The following is a 15,260-nucleotide window of genomic DNA, read 5'->3' as shown; positions in this document are numbered from 1 at the left end:
CAGCATGCCACTAAGTGTCTTCTTTATTGCCCATGTCTGATATCAGGACATGTCAAAATAAATCAGTGACAGGACTTGTAAATAAAATACAGAATTTTAACAGAAAGGCAGAGGTAGAAACTACATCTATTAAACATATCCCCATTTGTCCTGCCTCCAATAACCCTTCCTTTCACTTTATAAAATGAAGAGTTATTTTAAATATTGGAACCCTGCAGAAGACTGAAGACTAATACTTCTAGAAAAATCCAAGTTTTTCCATTGACAAGTTTGAAAAGTAGCTTTTCAGGACTTTGCTACAACACGCCCTGTTGTATTCCTTCCAGTGTACATTCTGCAATCAAGCCCTCACAGGTAGTTGATTTATTAGTGCCTCAGCTGATTTCGTGTAAGTTAAATTAAGTTTTTGAAATACTGATTATTCTTATGTGACAAGAAGTAATTATTTTAGATGAGTGATTTATGTTAAACTTCCCAGAGGAAGCCATGGTAAAAATTTCATAAAAAGTTCATAAGTAGGGCAGCTATGATATTCATGATAATTTGGGAACTTTAAAGTGCTATTTTTTTTTCCTTTTACTGTTTTTTCTAAATGTGATCCAGCCCTTCTTCCCTTCTTTTAAGTTCTCTCTTCCCACTGATAAAATAAAAGTTATTTGGATACAGACTCTCTTTCATTCTCAAAGAGTATTTACTGAAAGTATTTGCCTCAGGATAGTTGGAATGTGAGACTAAAGGGAAGTCAACTAGTCCATCATACTACTTTGAAGTGCAATCAAATATATTTAGATTCTTGCTCATGTCTTACCTATTCTCTGATATCTCTCTGTTTTCGTATTCTCCCTGTAGTCTGCTTCCATGCTTAACAGTCTACAGTGTCTTTTTATGTCAGCCTATTATGGATTTGAAGGCTGTTCTTGTGCCCTGTAAATACTTTTGTCTTCTAAACCAGAAAAATTTTATTTCTTACACTTTTTCCTTAGGTTATGTTTTCTTAATTTTCTCAATTTTTTCCACTTAATTCTTTGCAACTTACGTACTTCTTCCAGTTAAAGCCTTGCAAGCATCATTATCTCTTCTATCTTACCAATAACACAGAACATTTAGTACTTTTAATGCAAGGTTGCATTTGGGATTCTTACTCATTTTGAAGGCCACTGTAGCCATAGGTCTTCTTCTACTATTCATCAATCCTTCTTCATTTTATGTGGATGTATTTTGCTTTTTACTTCTGATATTTAATACTGTATTTCTCTCTACTGTTTTCTATCACTTATGTACCTTTTCCCATTTATCAGGTTTATTTATTTATCTGATTCCAGCCCTGCTTTGTAGAGTACCTGCAAATCTTTAGCTCAAAACTCTATTCAGGTACTCATGCTTTCACATCCAACTTGTTTACTGAAAATACTGAACACTACTTCCCGAAGCTAAACATCTGTGAGGTGATGCCTCTTCCTGTTTGATAGTGACAGCTGCAGTCTGCATTTGGGAGTAGGGTTTCTATCTGCTGCGTAGACACTTCATGGCAATTTAATTTAGACCATAGTTTCCCTAATTCACTTAGCATGACCCTGTGGGACTGTACTGACGACCTGTATAGTCGAAATGCAACTTCAGCAAAATAATACGATAATGGTTACTGCTTTAGTTTGCTTGTAAACTACTTACTTTCTTCCTTAGTTTCAAACATTCCTACCCAAAACTTCTGTTGTTTTGTAAATCCTACTAATAGGGAATTTTGCTAAAATAAAACACTTCTATGTGTCCTGAAATGCTGTCCGAGGTCCAGTGTAGTCACACCACTACACTGTGTTCTCAATAGCTTCTGTTTTTGTGTTTCAGGAGATGGAGGGAAGGGTAGGATAATGTTGACTTTTCTGGTTTAGTACTAGTCTGGCTTTCTCTTTCTTTTCTCTGTTGGAGTTGATCTAAAGTAACTAAAAATCCAGCTGATAGGATGAGAGTGGCTCCTGCCATGTAGAAGCCTGCTCTGTAGTCTCCAGCCATGTCCACAATCAGACCTAGAGAGAAACAAGTGATAGAAATGTGATTGATGGAAAACAGGCTAATATGAATTAGCTCAACAGCGTGAACATATCGTCTCACAAAGTCAGTGTGCTGGCTACGTACCTGTCTTGCAGCTTTCTACATCATGAGCACATGTAACATCTCTCTATTATAGCATTTTAAAATTTGAAACACAATTCACATCCCATTGCTTTGTATGTTGCTACTGAAACAATATGATACACAGTTTGAAGCACCTTTCAACCTAAAGTGTGGCAGACAGTGAAGATACTGGCAGAAAAAAACCCCAGACAACGCAGTTGTGTATCTGAGTAGCCCCATGTTCTGTGATGTAGCTGTCATCAGTTGCTGTAATTTGGACCATAACTGTACAGCACAAGAGAATTTAAAGAAGGAAAGGAGATTCGTCTGTGGGAGACATAGTTGGTTGAATTTGTCTGATGTATAATGGGTTTCCATTTCATCATTTTACAAGGAGTCACAGATGTTAACAAAAAGACCTTGGTTTTCAAGAAGCTTTAAATCAACCAAAATACATAATGCCATTTTGTTCTGTACTGAGAAATCACTAGTATAGTAGTAGTAGTAGTACTGCAGCAGTATATCAGCTTCTCTGTGGGTGTGATGGCATATTCCTTTGTGGGCTGATGAAAACTGCTTGCTTGTGGAAGGCTTGTTCACATTTAACGTAGTCTCTAGCCCACCCTCTAACCTGACATCAGCCCTATGTAGTCAAAGGAACTCTGAATTTAAATCTTTTAGATTTTACTCTCAGAGTGGGAGAGGAGAGCTTGAGAAGCACTTAGGGTTCCCTGCTCTTCCATACTTTCTTTGTAGATTACTATATGTACACAAATGGTATTACTACATATAGTAATTGTAGATTACTATATGTACACAAACTGATCTCCAGATAATCAGTGCTACTGACCAGCCACTGTATAAATGTCTTGCTACCTTTGTATTATTTTCAGATCTCTCCAACACACTTTTGACACTGTTCTGTCTCAAACTCTCTATAGATCTTCCTGGTTCCTATATCTTCAAAAGTGAATTAAAATGTTCCAGTATTCAGTCTGACCCATTTGCAATCTATTAGAGATGCCATTACCACAGAATTCACTGTCGTGCATGAGCAGTGGTCTTTGAACGAGGACTCTGTGTGCATTTACTAGTCACATTGGTCATTTTTCTGCCATATCACTTTGTAAAGTCCCTACAGCTTGCAGTTCATTTACCATGCATTTTTCCAAGATGATTATGCTTTGTTGCCAGTCCATAAATCCATGTGCTGTCTCATTGTCTGCTCTCTCTTCCCACTGTTCTTATGTGCTGCCTCACCCATTTATTATATTGGTTGTCTCAAATGCTGTCTAAAAACAGTAGGCATCTCTGTGAATATTTCCTTGAGGTTTGCATAGCCTAATGTTCAATTTGAACTTCTATAGGAAGCCTTCCAACAATACCAGCATTTGTGCAACATTGCTAGTGTCAAATTTCAGTTTCTTCTCTGAAAGTATGGGTCTGCTGCTTGTCCTAACGGCACACTTTCATAGCAAGAGAGTGGGAGGCCATCAAGTGGCATTCTGTGGGAAGCAGGAACACCACCATATGAACCCTGCCATTCATCCCTGCTTTCATGTTGAAAAGGTATCTCTAAAATCACAGAGAAGAGAGGGAACAGTGTATTTTCGAGAGGATTTAAACCAACCATTTGTTTTTTATATACTTCTTGGCTTACATATGCCTGAGGTAAGAAAGGGGGAAATTCGGGTGCAGATCCAGATCTTTTCAGTTTGGGTTACCACCCCCCTTTCTTCTTGTAAACTTTGTAAACTGTGTTTGGCAGCGTATCATCTTAACTTACCTGCAAGAGGGGGCCCCACGAAACCTCCAGAGCTTCGAATGAGCATGAAAAGCCCTAAAGCACTGTCAAATTCTGGCATGCCTACAACATCTGCCAGCACTGTAATGTGAATGGCGACTGTCGTACCAAAGAAGAATCCATAGAAGCCAGTGAATATTGCCAAGGAAACATAATTGTTAGCCAGTGGCAACAGCATCAGGGAAGTACTGATCAGTGTAATTGTCATCACCAGCAAATGAATGGTTTTGGTAACATGGAGATTGGCATACCAGCCACACAGCAGTCTGCCTGCAAAGTCCACCATAGCCAAAATGGATAGGAGTGATGCAGTCCATGATTCATCTATTCCCAGGCTGTAGCTAAATGGAACTAAAAATAATGGAGGAACAAAAAAACTCATAGCAGCTAATATGCCAAAAATGGCATAAAGTACAAACTCTGGTCGCTTCAGAAGCATCCAATTGAAGGTTTTGTGTGTGATAGGAGACTTATCTTCTTTGTCTATCCTGGATGCACTCTTGCCAGGTGGTGTTTGAGTTTCAGAATGGTGAGCCTCAAGGGGGCAGCTGCTTGCCAGGGGTCGCATCAGTGCTCCACCGATACAAATATTGAGTTGGATGCCACCTATGATCAAGAGGGCACCTTTCCATCCATATTGACTAATCAACCACTGAAAAAATGGCCCAAATGTGAATGCAAAGGCACATTCTCCAGCGCTGGCTATAGCATTGGCCAAAGCCCTTTTCTTGGAGAAATAATGGCTAACAATGCTAATGGCTGGTGTCCATGAAAAGGAAATCCCAAGACCTGAAAAACAATAGAAATACCACAGGTTAGACACTATTGAGTATTTTGTGAAGGAAACTAAAGCAGTCAGTGCTCCTCTATTTGCAAAGTTAAAAAGTGTAGAAGGAAAACATTTTTGTTCCTAGCAGCAGCATGAGCTTAGCTGCACTACCTGTAGGAGTAAATTTGTCACATATTCTGTAAGAGTAAGTCATATATATTCAAGCAAAAAAGTAGGATCATGAAGTTCTTACTTATAATAAATAAATAAATGAATAAATAAATAAATAAATAAAAGAAGTTGGTTTGACAGCTTTGGCACTGCGTGAGAAATCACATGGTCATGTGGTTGAAGCTAGATAGATCTGAGTGTCTATGCTGTCTGAATTAAGGCTGGTACTAGATGAGTTAAGCTGAGCTGTGCTGAACTGTGCTCAGGGTAGCAAGTGAGGCAGGACATGAAGAAAGTTGGTGTATTACCTCTATCTGCTCTTCATTTTCTTGCCTGACTTCTTTGAGCAGACTTCAAACCTGCTCTAACTTAGAGTGATTTTAATGGCTCCCTAGATTATTTGGCAGCCCAGGACTGCCAAAGGGCTCAAATTCCAGACATTCTCCCAGGCATCCGGCATGGAATTTGAAATGGTTTATTTTATTCCCTGCCAGCTTTGCTTCCTGTTCCAGGAAAATCTGCTAATTGTTGGAAGCAACTTTCTGGCCTGTTTTCACTGGACTAAAGGAAAGGATTGAAATCAAGTGAAAGTCTGGGCCTCTGTTCAAAACATAAGATAATGTTATAGAAAGAACAAAATTTGGGATCTTTGTGTCCTTGTACTCCAGTACTCTTTATGAAGGTTCTTTAAACCTTCACAAGGCTCTTGTCTCCAAGTGAAAAACAAAACACTTTTCATTTTCTGCTTGTATATAATTTGCAGGTGCAAATTACTAGCATCTAATTATCTACCTTCTTTGTCATTGCAGGTTTCCTGCACAAATTCTTATTTCCAGAGTGGGAAAGGAGGGAAGACACCTTTTAAGGGCACTGTTGGTTCTAGCTGCTCATGAAATCGAAATATACATCAGATTTCAAAACTCCTACCACTAGCACCCTCAGATAAGGGCTCTGAGTTGCTGCTGGAAGAGAACCATAAAGTCATACCTTGTAGGAAGCCAGTCGTTACATACATCCAGACCATGTTGAATCCAAAAAATCCCAGTGCCATTCCTGAAAAAGCCAGGAGTCCTCCAGTGATCACAACTGCCCGATGGGTGTATCGTGCACATAATGAACTGGCAACAGGGGCTGGATCAGTAGCAAAATTGGAGAAAGAAAAATACATTAGGAACATTAAGCTGATTGACATGACCAAATAATCAAATAAATCAAATAAAGTACCCTTATAACTCTTGTCTCAAGCAGACTTAATTCTTCTGGATGGAGCAGAACATCAGTTGCAATTTCAAACTTGGATCCTTACTGACAGGGAAATGACTGTCCCTGGTGCTCAGATTTTTAAATATATTCAAAATATGTAATCTTTTTTAAAGGGAAAGAGCATTTCAGTGCCTTCCTTGCAGGACAGTTCTACTGAATTTCATATAAGGATATACAACTAGCAACGTGACAGAAACTAGTGTACAATTTTAGCAGGAAGTGAAACCTCAATTTTATTATTGAGACTGTGTTATTGATATGGTTGGCACGGAAACTTTCTGGAGGAAAATAACCTTTGCTAGTTTTGCAAAATCATATCTTTAAGGAATTACAAAAGTTTACGAAGGACAAAAAATCAGTGTTTATTTTGTGGTTATGCTTTTTACAGAAAATTTGCAGTTCATTTCTTAAATCTTTATTTTAGGAGTACAGTTTCAGCAGAGTGCAGGGACTGTTCAGCATGAGGGAAAAAATGCAGTAAGTACAGATCTGACAGGGCAGCAACTTCTTTATCTCTATTCACTATCTAGAAGCACCTGAAATGTCAGGGATATTTTTGTTTAATTAAGGATCAGTAATATTGCCTCCCTGTTTTTCCATCAGCATCACAGAGATGAGGTCAAGGCCGTAAGACTTCTTTAAATAGCCTTGGCCACTAGGGGACTCCCAAGTACCACCTGGCATCGGTCGGCTCCCTTCAATACATTAATGTTCTGGGAACTGGAATTCAGTTAATGAGGACCATGCTTGTAAGCTGAAATAAGTAGGAAGACAATGAAGAGAGGGCAGTCAGTAAGGAAGGTTTCATAGTAGTTTGTAGGGGCAGGCTGTTCTAGGTTCACTTGTATTAGGATCAGAATTAAGAGATTTTGGTAGCTAGGATGAGTGAAATAAATCTGGTAGAGTATAATGGCTGCAAAATGTGCAGGATGTACATTGTCTGCTGGCAGACAGACCTGGCAGAAGTTATACAAACCCCAGATGTCTCATCAGAATTTACAGCAAAAATATGATGATTTTATAAACATGTAAAAATTATACCAAAATTCAGTCATGGTCTCTAATATGTAGTGGATGAGACATGATAAAGCAGATACAGTTGGAGAATCATACATTATGATGAGAAAAAAAAAAAGAGAGAGAAAAGTAGACTTAAGATAACTTCCATGAAAGTACTTTAAGACAAGAGAGAGATCTGCAGTTGGAGCAGAAATACTACCAAAATCCAATTTTTAAATAGTGAAAAAGGAGGATAGGCAGAAATTGAACATGGGGTAGAAGGAGAAGGAAAGAAGCTAACCACAGAACTAGAAATGGGAAAAATAGCTAGATTCCACAGTCTGAAAGGGTAAAGAGTAACACACAGAAAACTTACAAGAAATGAAAAGGGATTATAATCACAGTGCAAAGAGAAAGGTGATGGGACGTGTACATCAGTACCAAGAGAAAGCCTGTGAATGTGATGGGGAGAACCCTTGCTCTGGTAAACTGAACAGCCTGTTGCAAGTGCAAACCCTGGGAGTAGAAGCACATGCTCTCCTTCCATACAAGAACAGAGCTGATGTTGGAAGGATCCAGACAGGACAAAATAATAATTCAGTGATCATCCTTCATACTGAACCAAATGACACTGAAGGTTTCCCAGAAGAACACGATAAGAAAGACTAAGCCAGGCCCGGAAAGATGCTCAAAGAACTGGAGGTTCAGATGATCTTAAGCAGAAAGTCTTCTGGTCCCTGTAAATGAAGCAAAGGCAGGAGAAGATGAGGACAATTACATAATGACCTGAAACATTATAAACTGCTATACAGAGGGGTTTTGGAACATTTGGTCATCAAGCTGTATTCACTGAAAGAGGGTTGTTTTCATCTCAAAGGATGAAAAACAATTTCTGCTGAAAATTATAGCTGCCTTCTTGGAACTAGGCTGGTCTCAGACCTGGCTAGGCAAATACAGTTTTGCTGGTTTAAATTTGATATTATTAATATGCTCTATTCCTTGATACATTCCTATATAATGTAAATATGTGTTAAAACCAAACCAAAACCTAACTAAAACAGGACTTTGAGTTCTTTTATCCTCTTACTTTGTTTTTTTTTTCTCATTAAGTTTGTATGCCTGAATGACAAAATAGTGTCACAGTAGGTATGTGATAAGTCTAATTTGTAAACCAGATTGATAGATTTATTCGTTTCTGTGGTCTGTGAAGCAAGTTTTTCAATTATTTTTTTCAATTAATTATTTCTGTCACTGCAAAACAGGCAGCAAGGATAGTAGTTTATGGAACTCATAAAATCTTTGCAACTCATCACTTGCTTTATCCTTTGACTTTGGATTATTCTTTGATTCTTCTGAATACATGTTTTAAAGAAAGATCAGTTGTTCATGATGTTTGGAAGTACTGCAATTCCAAGCGGTAATACTGATAGGTGTGGAATGAGTAGGATGCATATAATTATATAGTGTCTATGCAATGAAATGTCTTCACAAACAAAATTATGATAGCATTTATTACGTAAGGATATTTACCTATTACAACCATATCTGTATGAGAATATGCAGAGCAGACTTCACAAATTCTGTACATTTCAAGCCTGCACATGTTTAGAATCATCATCATCATGTGAAGGATCATGCAGTTTACAAGGGCGCAAAGGACTCTCTTAACAACCAAGCTGAGTCGAATGCAGTATGTTTTCTATTTTCCTCCTTCATTTGGTGAGATATGGTATTTGGCCTGCTTCCATAGCTCATTGCCTTTGACTGGGATAGTTCACTCTCTCTTCCCCTACGCTCTGCTTGCATGATCTTATCTTTCTTGTGCTCTGAGTGAACTGATTTTTTTTTTCTTTTTAACTCTGTGAGTTTTCTGTTAGATAAATGACTTGCAATCATTCTAAAGGGGTTAAAGGAGAGCCAGATCTGGCAATACATGCAAAGAAGGGGGATCTTGGCAAAGACAGCAAGGAGGAGCGTGAGAAGGCAAGACTGAGAATCATCATTTGGGTAGCAGATGGTTTATCTGATAGACAGGGTTACAGTCCTTAAGTTTAAAAGTACTTTGAAAAAGTGACAGTCACTCTGACATCAGTGAACTTGCACAAACTGGTTTAAGAGCTTGATTCAACAAGTTCTGTAGTTATTAGAATTATTTCCAATGAGTTTAACTCAAAGCCTGTAGCAAAACTGAATCATGAGTTCAGGAACATGAAGTTCTTTATGGCAATCAGATTCCTGTGTATCTAGAGTGTCATTATTAACCAATTCCATATCTGAGGCAGCAAATGCTAATTTTCTGTAAGAAAATTTTCTGTATTTTCTGTAGAGACAGAAGAAGAAAGTCTTGTCCTTAAATATTTTTGATTTGGGTTTTTCTTAAGGAAGCTTTTCAAACTTGTGTTAGTAGTTAATACATTAAAATGAAATGCTAGAGGAGCACTTCTACCTACCTCCTAAATGAAAGATGGCAATAGTTACTGATGTGATCCAGGAAGTGGTGCTTGCAAGTCCATCAAAGTGCTGCTGGATTTCAACAAAGAACAGACCAAAAGTCTTGAGAACGGCAACAGTGAGGCCCATCACCATGAAGGCTGACACTACCACAACCCATCCGTAGCCACCATCTGGTGGATTGCTGTCTTCAGCCTGCATCTTTTTTAATTCTCAGATCTTCTCTGGGCTTTGTGTTGGCTTTTGATTTTTTTTTCCTGCAGCGGTAGTGATGGTGATGAGGATTTTTAACAGATCTGCAAATTGGTAGAAGGCTCATTGTTAAAGAAATGAATTAAAGTATTCTAGGAATGGCTTACAGAGATTAATTACCAAATTAAAATACAATATGCATTACAGCAGTTTGACTGAAAATATTACCTGAGGAACTGATGCCCCAGGAGACAGAAGACTGAGTGAAGAAAGCAAAACAAAAGAAAACAAAAAGAAAGGAAAAATATTCAGGTATGGAGTGCAGGAAAAAGAAAAAGAAGCATGCATATGTGAACATAAGAGAGAAGACTATGGGAAAAGATGCAGATATGCAAATTTTCAAACACAGGCCGGGGATCCTACCCTTTCTAGTAACTTCAAGAACCCTATCCCAGCATTTTTCAAACCAATATATAATAGTAAACAGAAAATAAAATGCCTCATAGGTTACCACACTTCCTAACATTCTCTGAGTATAGCCATCAATTTAATGAATTGTAAAGCCATCAAGGCAATTGTTTGTACCCATCAGCCTCTTGTCATAATTTTGTGTGTATAGATTAATCACTATTATATTTGCTAAGTTGCTTCTATGAGTGGTATTACTAGTGCAACAGAAGATGTTATAGAAAAAAAGAAAATATTCCCAAGCTGAAAAGAACAGGAAATCAGCCTGTTTCAGTATTCTAGGTATCCACATAAATGGAAATAAATGGAAGCTACTTCACTTATCTGGAAGTCTGAACCTAGTGGACTTTCCACTCCTGAAATGGCAGCCTCTCAGAGAAATACTTCACCTCCCATTTGGCAAATACAAAAATGACATTTAAAACCAAAAGAATTCCCATTGAAGGTATTCACTATGGGATTCTATCAATCTTGACACTTTCCATTTTTTAATCATTGCATAAGTTCCAGGAATACTGCAAACCTGTTTTTTATTGTTTGTGCTTTGTCACTGAAAATCCCATGTGAATTTGCAACTTTAACATGGGAATGTATAAACTTAAAAATTCTTCCTGTTGTAAGCAAATCTCTAATTCAGAACCATTACAATATTATCTCAGTAATTCCAGTGCAACTGGTCTTCTCCCTGTGTAAAAAGATGTGTGTGATCTCGGAAATGGTATTCAGCATGAAACTTGGTGTTACTCTGGTCTCTGAGGAGTAAATCAGGGAACCAGTATGAGGTATGGTACTGGACATCTGAGGACTACCTGTACACTGTGAAACTTTGGAGCTTCCTGCCACATAAGACTGTGGATACTGAAGTTCACATGGAAATATTAGATAAATCTGTGCTGTACAAAACTATTGAGGATTAACAAATGTTTTAAAATGGCCCCTGACTCAGAAAGTGTCCAAGCTGCAGCTAGTCCAAATTCGGGAAGTATCACTTTATCCTTACTCTATTCTTAATCTTAAAGATCCACTTTTGGCCTGAACCAATATAGCTGTGACTGACTTACAAGGAACGCTGTGTAAGAATTTTAGGGTCCTCAGCATTTTAGCATTTATAAACATTATTGGCTCCTGCACTGCCAAGCATTTTTGCCAAAATGGGGTGCATGCTTCCTTTTGAAGGCATCTTAATAGGCAAGAACATCTTATTAAACACATCATCAAAGAAGTGTATTTCCCCTTAGAAATTTTGTGACAAACTTGGAGTAATCATATAGTGCATGGTGGGCACAGGATCTGGCTGAGGGAGGGAAACATTCAAACATTTTTCTGGTTTCTTCATGGACCTGAGCAGCCATATTGTACAAAATGCAGAAGACCAAAGAAGACATGACACTTCTCTCTTGGAGGGAGAATGGGAGCTTGAGATAGCTGGATGTACTATCCTTAAAATTATCTTCCCTGTGTGCAGCTGGGAAAAATGAGTGTTAGGAAATCCATACCAGTAGAAATTATTCAGTACAAAGCAGCAGTCACTAGTCCTGTGATTTGCTTCACTGAGGTATATGATCTCAAGAGGACCTAAATCACTTCAGTAGGGTGGGAGAAAGAATCCATCAGAGCCTTTTAGATGTCAGAAGCAAAATCATTCTGCTGACATTTCTGGACTAACATGTGGCACTGGACATAGTTAGCCAGACAGATTAATCAGTTGCACAACAACTCAGACAACATCCTGAAAAATCTTAGAACAGCCACAAGAGAGGGAGGACTGCCTTGTGGTTGAGGTCTATATGAAGGAAACTGGTTTTCATTCCCACAGTTTCTGGGTGACCTTAAGCAAGCTGTTTGATCTTGCTGTGCCTGTTTTCTCAGTTGGTAAATGCAGCTAATACTTCCAAAGGTCATATATTTTGTAAGGTTAAAACTGTTAATACTCATATTAGTACTCAGATACTATGAGAAAATACAGAATCTAAATCAAGCTGTAGCTGTGTTTTCTGATATTGCTGGGTTCAAGTACCATGGTCATAATTTTGTTTGAGGCCTTGAAGAACATAAAAAAGATGCAAGACTTAAGCTAAATGAGCCTGCCTAGGCAGAGGGATACTGATATTTCTGCATTCTGCATGGGCATGCCTGGGCAAGGGATTATGATTTGTGCCACAAGACAGATAGGAGAAATCCTGCTACTTACCAGGCAGCACCCAGGCTAAAACAGGCATGATAAAATCTACTACTTCCTGACACCACCCAGCACCCTTCACCTTCATTAGGCAAACTCTGCTCCAGGAGGAATATAAATCAGGCCCTACTGCTCACAAAACTTAGGTGAACAGCATTTTTCCTTACAACAAATATATCTTTTATGTCACAGCTCAGAATTCAGCTCTCAGAGTCCCTTTTAATGATCACAGTGGTACATGTAACTCCAAATGAAATTCCTGTTTCAGTTGCATGGTTAATGTAGTTATCTCCAACAGCCCTATGGATTTGAAAGCAGTGCAGCTACATACTGGGAAGGGTTGGAATGCCTGAACAGGGTAGAAGAAAGTATAGATGTTGCAATGGGTGAACATGCTTCTGACATCATGCTTTGCTTTCTTTCTCCTTCACTTGCAAGAGAAAGTTTATTACAAGATGATGTAGTTCCAAAAAATGTAAGCTGAAAAAACCCACACAGGATTTCATTTTGCTCTTAGCTATTGAGTAATGGTAAAAAGTAAGGTTTTAGTATCTTCAGTTTCTCATCTTCTCCCTGAAACTAGTCTTTTAAAAGAAAGGAGAAAAAAACTGAAAGGAAAGTCCTCTTTCTGTTGTGCCAACACACAAGATTCCTCAAAGAATATAAAGCCATGTCTGGAAGAATCATCACTCAGTCTGGTATCCCACTGACTCCTACCTCCAAGATTTCTCATGGCAGCTGGAGTGGATGCCCTGTGAGATAGGGGCTTCAGTCAGGAAAGCCACAATGCTGTCATCTGTGCTTGGTGTGTTCATCAGCAGGAGCAGACAGCTCTGCTAGTAGTATCACTATTCTTACAGCAAAATTTGCCAGCAAGAACACACAGGTAGGAGTGCAACCTTTATCTTTGCAGCTGAATAGCTAGAGAGGCACTTTCTGAGACACTGCAGGTGTTCCTCTATTCATGCTCTACAAGTTCTCCAAACTGCTTCTGCTTTCATTCATGTCATTGACTCAAAAGGCTTATCAAACAATAATAAAAATAAATTATAAAATTCTTATCTGACTGCTTGCATTTGAGGGTGCCATATAAACTTGTGAAGACTGATACTTGTTTTGCCTGGTTATGTTGTTCCATATTCTAATTCATTTTTTACAAAAGAGCAAATGAGTTGAATACATTTGCTGCACATTGCAGAACAACTGAGCGGTGGAATCAAGAAAAGACTGTTGTTGGTATGAATCCTAATCTTCTTGTTTTCATGCAATTCATATATAAAACTCCCCAGATAACTGTATTCACTCTCTCTTAGAGGCTGAGTGGACTCCTTGTGAGCTGATGATACTTTACAGAAAGAGGTTCCCCGGGAAGACAAAAATGGCAAGTATTAAGTTTTTCCACACTTAGATAAAGAAATGTGATTCATAAGTGGAGGTTTTATTTGAGTTTCCAGTACAAGTATAATACTTTACCTTTGATTCAGACTTAGCAAAAAAAAAGAGAAAAGCAAGAAAAACATACTTGATGTACACAGAGGTACAACTACGTTTTACCAAAAGCTGCTACCTTGAAACAGGAATTACATAAAACTAAATACAAAGTAGATCTTTAATAAATTGTCAGCAGATTAACAAATATAATCTTGTCTTAGTTGTTGTATTAGAAGAAAGAAATAAGGTAGTCAATTGTAAATTAGGCTGAAACTTCCTCCACACGTGCCTTTATACACTAGCAAGGAAGAGGTACTCACAGTGTTTGTCACACTCAGATACCTTATGGTCTTCATAACACTCAGATTGGCTCTGCTGATGCTCACTGGCCACTACAGCTTGATATACAATAGAGCTGTGCTAGTTACTGCTCTTGAGATACAAGTTCAGGAGGAACTCTTAATTAAATTCTCCTTTCTAACTTCGTAACATCATAACAACATTTTAGAAGGAATCAGTCTAATAAATATGATGTATAACACAGTTTATTGACAGAGCATATCAGGGGGAAAAGAGGGCCTGAATGCTCTGAGCAATCAGTTTGAAGCAACAAAAATCAAATATAGTATCAAGAAATTACCTTATTCATGCAACCAAGGCTTGTAGGGTATATGAAGCTCTTCTTTCACCTTCCTTCACCTTCCAGTTGTATGTCAGTTCTTGAGTTGTACTGCAAACCACCAGGTCATCTTTCTCATCTGAACAACCATCGGGCTATCTGAATAAACTGATCTGTCTCATTCAGGATGTGTAAGCCATCAGATTTTATACAAATCCCCTCCTCCTCTCCTCAAAAGTCATTTGACTCCACCTACACTCAGAAAAACAAAGTTCTGTCCTGAGTAGAGATCAGAGAAATAAAAATCAGGAGTGGATGGAGGAAACAAGAGGAGGAAGGCAAATTTTGTAATATATCTGCACTGTATTTGTACTAGCCTTGGACTGCTGTCCACAGTTTTTATTGAACTCAACTATTGGACCAACTCGAAAGTTTAGATGTGTCATCTGACTTCAAACTCCCTGTTGTTCTGTGGCATTTACTGTCAATGTTTATTTAAATTTGAAATTCATTTGTGGCTTCTCTATGGTTGTGCTGTTGGGCAGATGTTGGCTTCAGCTGAGCATCACATACCCTGCAGCAACTACAGAAATTATAGGAAGCTTGAATATGCTCTCCAGGACCCAAGCCTGATACATACACATTCAGAACCTTTCATCAAACCAGTGCAGTCCCTTTGCTGTGTAATTTAATGGCCCACAATTCCTTATAGACTGCTGGATCTCATAAAGCTTTTGTCTCCCTGCTCTCACTGCTAGTTTATTGTAACTGATTCTGCTTCCCAGCAATTTGTCTTGCACTA

At 38.3% G+C, this 15,260-nt stretch overlaps 2 protein-coding genes across 4 annotated transcripts in view; one reads left to right on the top strand and one right to left on the bottom strand.

The window, feature by feature from the left end:
* Window positions 1-13,790, top strand: part of KIAA2026 (KIAA2026 ortholog) — an 89,756-nt gene extending 75,966 nt beyond the window's left edge. For 2 of the 3 annotated variants that reach the window (XM_027635404.1, XM_027635413.1), the window contains exon 10: window positions 13,722-13,790. The gene's annotated coding sequence lies outside the window, so the exon portion shown is untranslated. Of the gene's footprint in view, window positions 1-5,665; window positions 9,030-13,721 lie in introns of those variants that run through there. The other variant, XM_027635408.1, reaches the window with a different exon arrangement.
* On the bottom strand, window positions 1,798-5,907 carry LOC113943172 (monocarboxylate transporter 2-like). Its single transcript, XM_027634581.1, is given in 3 exon segments — window positions 1,798-2,024; window positions 3,899-4,705; window positions 5,844-5,907. Coding segments are annotated over 3 exon segments (1,098 nt in total).
* Window positions 13,791-15,260: the final 1,470 nt, after the last annotated feature.

Source organism: Corapipo altera, unplaced genomic scaffold (assembly GCF_003945725.1).
Source record: "Corapipo altera isolate COAL_440 unplaced genomic scaffold, ASM394572v1 61411, whole genome shotgun sequence".
NCBI lineage: Eukaryota > Metazoa > Chordata > Aves > Passeriformes > Pipridae > Corapipo > Corapipo altera.
This window is presented reverse-complemented; position numbering and strand designations above follow the sequence as displayed.